The sequence below is a fragment of the Kryptolebias marmoratus genome, linkage group LG24 (genome assembly GCF_001649575.2).
Source record: "Kryptolebias marmoratus isolate JLee-2015 linkage group LG24, ASM164957v2, whole genome shotgun sequence".
NCBI lineage: Eukaryota > Metazoa > Chordata > Actinopteri > Cyprinodontiformes > Rivulidae > Kryptolebias > Kryptolebias marmoratus.
The window spans coordinates 10,237,358-10,246,445 of NC_051453.1; the positions used below are offsets into that span (position 1 = coordinate 10,237,358).

At 37.9% G+C, this 9,088-nt stretch overlaps 1 protein-coding gene across 1 annotated transcript; it reads right to left on the minus strand.

Annotated features, from left to right (window-relative positions):
* Positions 1-1,419: 1,419 nt before the first annotated feature.
* On the minus strand, positions 1,420-9,072 carry alkal1 (ALK and LTK ligand 1). Its single transcript, XM_017407093.3, has 6 exons — positions 8,287-9,072; positions 7,767-8,045; positions 4,988-5,041; positions 4,002-4,082; positions 2,923-2,997; positions 1,420-1,892 (listed from the first exon to the last, which is right to left on the minus strand). Exons 2-5 carry the CDS (start codon positions 8,032-8,034, stop codon positions 2,933-2,935), a joined length of 468 nt encoding a protein of 155 aa, XP_017262582.1. The 5' UTR covers positions 8,035-8,045; positions 8,287-9,072; the 3' UTR covers positions 1,420-1,892; positions 2,923-2,932.
* Between the last annotated feature and the right edge of the window lie 16 nt (positions 9,073-9,088).

Consider the following 9,088-nt stretch of genomic DNA (forward strand, 5'->3'; position numbering starts at 1 on the left):
CATGAGGTGCACACAGTATTTTTAGCTGCCTAATCCTTTTATAGTTTGAGCGACAAACGTCACTCTTTCCTTAATTGGCCCAGGTATCATTAAACAGTCTGCCACCAGGATCATTTCTGCCGAATGTGGAGTTTTGTAGTTATTCATTTTTGCAAGTTTGTTGATGGAACATAAATTTTAAAGCTGGACCCCCTGATCCTATAAGGAAGCAGTGATTTGTGGAGCTGAGTCCGTCACCTGTTTTACAGCCCTGCAGTGCAAGGCAAACTCATATCAAGTTGTAAACAAAGCATGCATTGAGATTATAGTCACACTGATAGGATCTGCACACAATCAGACACGTTCTTTGAGTAATGCAGCTTCAGTCCACAAACAGACAGAGTTTTGAATTTTTAATAGTCTCATAAGAAGTCAGACTCCGGTAAATAATGATTTACCCATGTGAAGCAGAACACTGTTCAGTCTGCAGAGACAAGCTGTTGTAATATTTGTCCTATGTTTTTAGTCATCAGCATCCCCTTTCATGTTCATGCCTGGATTGATGTATATTTCACTACCCAAAATAATAACAATAAAGCAATCACAGTTGACATTCTCCAGGCAGGCGACAAGAGGAGAAATCTTCGACCGTTTCATTTCCCCAGGACTTTATATCACTTTGTTTTTGTTTTTTCATAATTAGGAATTAGAATTTCACTACAGGACGGCTCTCAAAAAAGTCAGCATGAGGAAATGGCGACTCAAAATCTGATACACGCTGTGTGCTTTTTTCTGATTATGGAGCCCTGGAAGAGAAACGTGGGATCTTTTGACAGAAAATGTTTTTTTCCTGTTTGGCTTGAAGACAACTGAGCTTGGACTCTTATGTGAGCTGTGTATTAGGTTTCAGTTTCATGAAGCTCTTGGTCTGTAACAACAGGAACACTTCCTTCTTTAGATTTGGATTATCATTAAACAACTTGACCAAAGGTTTGGTTGAGCTTTTGCTTGTCTTATTCCATCCATCATATGGCTTTGAGTTTGGATTGATTCAATTCCAATATGTCTAATAGCTGTGATAAAGTGTGCGATTGCAACAGGCAAACATTAAAAAAATTGCCAGATATTTTGCAATGAAGGGAATTCAATATGCAGCACCTGCTCTGAGGATCAGGGACAGCAGAGTTTGCATAAGAAAGGTGCTAAAAACGGCAAAATAAATGTTTGAGCCAAAAAGACAGGAAAAATAGAAATCGTACAGCTGCAATAAATAAAACCCAGACTTGTTTCTAAACTTCGATGAGCAGAGGATTTCTGTGGACAGAGAAGACAGTGGGATAAACACAATGCCAATAATGAGCCGTCCATTCCCTTTGGCTCCATTCACTGTCTCAACCACCTGCCTCATCGTCAATAATCACAAGATCTGCTGTGCTTCAATATTCTTTATTCATAATGCAGTGAGTTCTCGCCATTGTTTTTCCATATGGTCTCATTTTCTACAATCACTCAAGTGCCAAATAAAGTTTAATGATGACAATGATGGAGCATAACATCAGCATAATAGTAAAAGTGGACTTCATGTAGAAAAAAAACACACTTTTCTCTTCATCAAATATATCTTTTATAACCAAAATAATCAGATTTTTAATGATTGTTGAATTGTCTGTTCAATAAATAGGTGCATTTGATGTTAAATTAATATTTCCTCACAGATACACAATCTTTCCAGATCCATGAAAATTAAAAGCACTCTGCTCAGTATCAACCATCATTATCTACTCTTCACTTTCAGTTCTGAAAACAAGAACAAAAATAGACATTATATAAACACAACAATGTTCTTATGTCTGCTGTGGATTTGAAGGCACTTTCTTGGCAACACATTGATCCCTTTTCCATTAAACGGGGACCTGAAATTACATTTCAAAACATAAAAAGTGGGTAAGCATCAGTTTTAATGCTTCTCATTAAAACCTCATGTCCAGTCTTGGAGAGTTTGACACATTTTGACATCTTTTTAAGGAAGTCATGTTGTCGTCTTCTAAAGAGGGTCATTACAGCCCTGCCCTCACCACGGTTCCTAAAGGTCACCGAAGCTCACTCAGAAATAATCAGAATGACTAAATTGTGACTCACTTAATGCGTCTGAAAGTTCGTCAATTGTGACATACAGGTGAGCTCTCAGAACAGTGCCAGCAGGATCTTATTATCTGATTCCTGAGAATGTGTCAGCCTCTACCATTATATTATCACCAACTAAACCCACTGGCCTGAAATGACCATTCATGCAGACGAATCTCTTTGCAGCAATCACTCATCACACTGGACTAAATTGCATTCAGCTTGAACACATGATTTTACCTTTCTCTCAATTTAAAACTAGACAGGAGAGGAAAATGCTGTTGTCAAAGATCACTTTAACAAAGGAATGACTATACATCCAAAATTACTCCGCTGACGACAATCTGTTCTTTTTTTGTCTCGGGAGAGGTAATCTTTGGTGTGTTTAAAGATCACCTGGAGAAGCAGGCTGTGCATTATTTAGTGTTATTCTCAAGGTTAAGATAAATAAATTTTAACTGAAGGGAAGATGGCGTGACACTTTATATCGCATGCTAGGTTTCCACATTTATTCACATATAAATATTAACAAATCAGAACGTTTAAAGTTAGACAAAATAAAGTAGTGTTTAAAAGTCATACATAATTTTTTATATACACTGTATTTATATATATTTATATATTTCTTTTAAGGAGCCACCTGTTGTCATCTAGATCAATAATACTCGATAATAAATAAAAAAAAACCTCAGTCTGAATGTTTGTTCTTGTTGAACTGAGGCACAGAATATACATGTAATTGCACCATATGTCTATTTTAACAAACATGAAAGTGTTGAAAAGGAATCAAACTGTTTTAACAAAAGAAGCAGTACTCACATACAAAATTCTACGATTGCATGCAGAGTGGACTCATTGCTAATCGTGTCAGCAATCTTGCACATCTTTTGTAATCTAAAAAAAAACAGAGAAAAGGGTCACATTTATGGTAACATCACATATCAAGCAAATTGCATCACATATCAAATTGATTGCAATTGCTTTACAGCCAATATTAGTGTCAAAGATGAAGGAAAATGGTGATTTAAACAATATTTTTTTAAGAGAGCAGCTCTTAATCAAGTATTATGGTGTCATTTGCAAATTATCAAGATAAATTAACCACGGTGAGACGTTATCGACCCATTTATCAGGACTGTCAAAACTAATACTTGATGCAACTTGAAAACTGATAAAAGAAAGTTTGACTCAACAAATATCAGTGTTACATAATGATAACAAAGGCAGCTTTAACAGTATTGTCTGCTGTTGTTCTACACCTGCATGACGTGATCTCATGACTCAGTTTGTACGTATCTGAGAGTAAAACGCTGCAAGTTTCATTGTGCAAATCTGGGTTAGAGAGTCCTCCGCAGGGGTGCAGAGAGAAATCTAAGCTGTTTCAAAATCATTTAAAAATGAAGAAAAGTCGATTTTACCGCATTTTACAAACATTTAGATCAATGCAGCTCACTTCTAGGTCATAATATTAGGAAGCTTTTACTAAACAAACCAAATTTCCTGAAAATCGATGAGAAGTTTTTAAAAAAGCCACAAAAACCTAATTCAGTAAATTTTCCCATTTTAACATTTGTTTAAAAGACACAAAAATAAAGGAAGTGATGCTAACAAACTAATTTGTATATGTGAACATAAAAAAGAATGTCATGCCAGAAAAATTGGAGAATTGGTAAAAAAGGAGAAATTTAGAGGCTAAATAAGTAACAGCAGACAGGAAAATAAGTTAAATGAACCAACCCTGCATGCCAAAAAAAATACTTTGCTCACATGCAACCCCATCAGTAATGACAACAGTTTATTAAAAACAAATGTTTTCAGGATGAGATAATACAGGATAAAACATCAGATCAGAGAACACTGACAGAAACGTTTATGAAATATGAAAAAGTCATACGTACACGCTGGTCTCGAGCAGTCCCTCGTGGTGTGATATAGTCTATGAAAACGTGTTTTACACTCCGATGAGAACTTCACATGTCCTGCTTAATAAAAAACAGGCAACTGTTAGGCAAAATGAAAAGGATTTTTATAGGTTTCAGTTTTCTTTTTTGCATGTAACTTAAGCACATCTCCAGATGAGTGACAGTGAAAAACCTGAATATTTTAAATCAGAAATAGGATTGTGTGGCTCTGTTTTACTTGGAAGGGAATCTTGCTAACATGGTTTGCATCTTCTTGTATCAATGTAAAAAAAATACTGATTTTCAATACAAGGTGGATGGAAAATGTATTCTTTTTTTTCAGATATAAAGCATCTCTTGAAGGAGGCTTTTAGCTTTATCTTCTAAAATATCACCTTTAATTAGCCACCCATCTGTAAGCATTTTATTATCTAGTAAGTAATCAACACAGACAAAGAATGAAAGTTAATAGACACTGTGAAGTGTTCAGGGTTCAGCTGGACTGAGTGGAAAGGAGAATCAAGTTTTCGATTATAATCACGTTTGAGTTTCTGCGCCAGTGAGAAGCCCACATTTTCATACCAATAGTGAAGTCTACTCACAGGTCCTGAGACAAATAATCAGCTTAACTTAGCGAGGCCTTCAACTTTGTTTCGTCAGCTTCAGACCATGTGCTGTTTCTCTAAACTGTTGCCCTGCGGCTAAGCCAGGCGACCCTCTCCTGACCCGCAGAAGTACCAGTGCTCACAAAGCTGTCTATGACTTCAGCATACTGTATGTTGCCTTGCAGGAATGAAAATGACTCTCTCAGAGAAGCAAAGCTATGAAACTCTTGCCAAATGTTGCATGGGAAAGCACCAACTATGCTCTGAAAGTTGTTTTCCAGATAAAACAGTTTTGCAACGCCTGAAAAGGTCAGAGGAGAATCGGGATTAAAACATTTGCACTTGTGGGAAGATGTTGTTTGACGGTAAAGTTCTTACCTCCGAAATGCTGAATGAATTTTTCTTTCAGGTGTGCATCTCTAGCAGCAATATCTGGAAGAGAAGATTACTGTGAGGTTTTCAGAGTTGAACCAGCTGTCAGACAGAAACCTCCTTCTGACTCCTTCTCATGCAGTTTTTGTTACTTTGGAGGTTTCAGGTTTTGTATTATCACTTTAAATATTAAAATTCAAACAATGGAGCCAGAGACATGTGACCCCATCATCTCAAGACCCTTTAATTGTTGTTTCATGACCAGCAGTGAGGTCCTGACCCCAACTTTGGAAGCCACTGGCCTAAAGTGACAAGTTAGATCGTTTTAGGTGAGGTTTTGTGAAAAGGTGTTGAACAAGTAATATTTTACCTGTTGTAGATCACTCCTTGAACGGCATCAGTTTAGAGGAAAACAAAAGTTTTATTCTGATCAGATTGATGAGCTAATGGCTGGTCTGAGTGGGGAGAGTGATCCGTTACCTTTACCGTGGAAGTTGGAATTCTGATCTGGGAATTACGTCAGACCTTACTTAATTGTGATTCCAATTATAATCTGAAAATCACTATGAACAATATAAGTCAATAACAATGAATTTCTCTGCATCCTATGTAAACAAACACTGTAGCAACATTCATAAACATGGATTACTGATAGAACTAATCCATGTTTTTGAGAGGCTGGTGCACTTCCAGCAGGAATATCAAAATATGTTTGCTGTAATAACTGTGCATTGTGTAACTGATTGCAATGTAAACAGTCTTTGTTATGAAATTTTTGGGACTGAAGTTGTTTTTAAGGTGCCAGAAATCCCCTTAGGTCTTGACTCACACAGATTAGCTATTAGCTCTGCAATCTGAGCAAAACAAAACTGTTTCTCCAAAGTGAGGTAGTTCAAAGAGCTATCTACAATATGTTGACTGTTCACAAAATTCCCCGCAGAACCCCACTTCAGAAGATCAGGACTGTAGCTTTAAACTACTTTCTGACACCAGGTGCATGCTCGTTCTTTTAGTGCTCCAAATGTAGCATTTCAGAGTTCAAATGCATCATCACAATTTTGTGAGCATTTCGTGAGATGAATTTGAGGTAAGGGCATCTCGTAGCTGCTTCCTTCATTCACTGCTTACAAAAACAGGCACACGCAGGGGGTCTAACAACACACGGGATCTGCTAACAGCCTAAAGAGATTATTATATGCAAGTATAATGCTGATCAGAATAAGTCCTTGTAAGTAGTTATTGGGTTAACAGCCCCCAGACCCACACACACACAATGCTGCAGCAGAAAAGATATGAATGTAAACCAGCTAGAAGCCATGAGAATAGCTGATGAAACAGAGGAAAGTGCAAACTATTTAATATACTTACTATAGTCCAGATAGTTAGTATAGATTTAAATAATGAGTTTCTGACATGAATTAAACACAGATATATGTAAGATAATGTGTTTTCACATACTTGCAGGCCACTGTATTTCCTGAACTAAAAATCAGTCTCTTCAAGCTTATTTTTGTGCAATAAATTTGACAAATATGTACAGCCAGTACTAAACTGAATGCTTCCCCCTGTATTTATGTCTGTCTCCCCCCAGCTGTCACTCTGATGACACAGCCACAGCTTCTGAGGAACAACTGAACACAACAGCAGGTTTCCAGATGTCTTCCCTTCATCCTCAAAGCAGCGATCATTGCATGATCGTGGTTTCTTTGGTAGTGTCACATGCATCGCTGCTAATATCCTTGCCTTTAATATCCTCAAAAGATAAATTCCAGCCACTCACTGGTCTGAGAAAAGTACTTTTCCGATTGCGTAAGCTCGAGTCGATGTTTGAGCTGTGTGGTGTCTGTGCAGCATCACTCCTGCGTGGACTAATTGACAGTGATAGTACAGAGAATATGAAGCTTCATTTTAAACAACACATTATTTTCACTTAGAGCACTTAATAACCTCCTCAATTAAGCATTACTCTCACACTTGTTGCTTTCTGTTGCAACATTAAAAATATCCACTGTAGGCTTCTGAATTATTTTTATGATGTGATTTCTTGAGCAAATCTGGTCTTGGATCTTAAAACAATAATAACAAAAATCTATACAAAAGATTTACTAAAAGGACTTTTTAGATATCACTTTATTTGAAGTAATTTTTGCATTCCTAACAAACCCCAGAAATCACATTAAGTAGTGATGCTGCAAAGCATCTTTTGTTGGGTGAAACTTAAAGGCTCAAATCAGTTACATGATAGTTATAGATGAATAAAGTCCAAGATTTATGGGAGCAAAGGGTCATTCACGTGTACGGTTGCTCAATGAATCAGTTACTGAATGAATCATTCATATGTTTAACATGAAGGTGCTCCTCCTACATTAAATGATAATACCCTATTATTTATTTGATTTGATTTTTTTCACTAATCACTCACAGTTTAAATAGCATATGTTCAGAACATATGATGGAGAAGTATCTCTTCAGAATAAAAACACTGATGTGATATGTTTTAACCACTTTCTCCTGCACATGTGAAGCTTACCTGCATCATATTACACAACAACTTTAAGCTGAGTTGTACATTTCAGGGCCAACAGATGTGAACACTCTGCCCTTGTCAAAACCATAACCCCCAATAATTTTGAGATTTCTTGAAACAGCCATTTATTTCTAATCAGCGAAACAAAAGAAAACTTCCATCAGCAGCACTGATGAGACCGATGACAGCTGTCTCCAACTGTAAAATGGGGATTATGCTTTCATCATCAGGTCCTAAAAATAAATCTTATCAGCTTACCCATGAGTCTGCTGTTATCCAGCCTAGGAACATAGAAAGGCTTTTCCCGAGAGGAGAACTTCATGTCTTGAGCTGAGGAGTGGAGTACACCGCCACAGCGCCTGGAGACAGGCTTGTCCTGCTGCTGACTGTCCCTGATAACCTGTAAGATTAGATCCAACAGGGTCCTTCTTTCTGGCTTGACCTTTTTGTTGTCCATACACTGACCGGAGGTGACGAGCAGGAAAAAGATGGTCAACAGTATGTGCCATTTCCTCTCCACATGCATGGCTTCACTGGCTGGAAACAAAAGCAAATAAAGTTTGGTTGTGGAATGGCTGTGTCATTAAAAATGCATCAGAGGCACCAACTCTTCCTTGTTAGTTCCCCACAATTCCTTGAGAAATGAAAAATTCCTTTCCAAATCTAGTTCATACAATCCCTGAAAAGGAGAGTGAATCTCCAGAAATTGCGCAAATTATGCTTCAATCCCTTTTTACTTCTGCTATAATAAGTTAAATATATTAAACGCTACACTTACCAGTTTAGAAATGAAGGATGCTTATGTCCTGGAGTGTTGACTCAGTTGTCTTGAGCGAATGCTTCCAGGCGTTGTCTGTGGTCCCGATAAGAGAAAGAACAGCCAGCAGATTGCGCTCAACACCGTCTTTCTTGAAATAATGCGTTCCTATTTATACGGAGAGCCACCTTCTTGAAGGTAATACAGTCGATTTCGAGTGGGTGGTCAAGCAATGTTGACATCTTCGGTGTAATTTTTTTTCTTCTTCCAGTGGCACTCGTTCATTTTGGCATGCGCCACTCCATTACGCACCAAAACATCACTAGTTTCCGTTTTGAAGGACCGATCGATTCATATGAAATCGACACCCCTATGATGGGTAATTAAAGCCTTAGACTCTAAAAAAACGGAACTCTGAAATTTTAACAGGAAACCACGAACCACGCGAGAAAAAACAAAAAACAAAAAAAAACAAACAAAAAAAAAACCCCGGAGCGCAGCAGCGCGCACTGAACTTCCCAAAAAGCGCAACTTGTTGGCTGTTGGATGCAGAAAACAGAGGAATCTGAGGGCCTGTAAGCTTGCAGTCGAGCTGTCAGCGAGCCGGTGTTTTTGTGCGCTGATGTCCAAGTCTTGTGACCTCCTAAGCGCTGCAGAGAATGCGCCTCCAGAAGCGCCGCTCAGGTCCCACAGGTTCTTCCCGAATAGAAATCTGGAACCGTGACAGAGCTTGAAAGACTTAAGTATGAGTTTTTTTTTTCAAATCAGAAGACTTCTGACTGAAGTATTTGAATTACGAGTCCTTCCTCTTCCGAGTCAGAAA

Coding starts and splice junctions, on each gene's coding strand:
- alkal1 (XM_017407093.3), bottom strand. CDS start 8,034: ATGCATGTGGAGAGGAAATGGCACATACTGTTGACCATCTTTTTCCTG. Junction 5,042..7,766: donor GGATAACAGCAGACTCATGG/GTAAGCTGATAA, acceptor CTTCTCTTCCAG/ATATTGCTGCTAGAGATGCA. Junction 4,083..4,987: donor ATTCATTCAGCATTTCGGAG/GTAAGAACTTTA, acceptor TTTATTAAGCAG/GACATGTGAAGTTCTCATCG.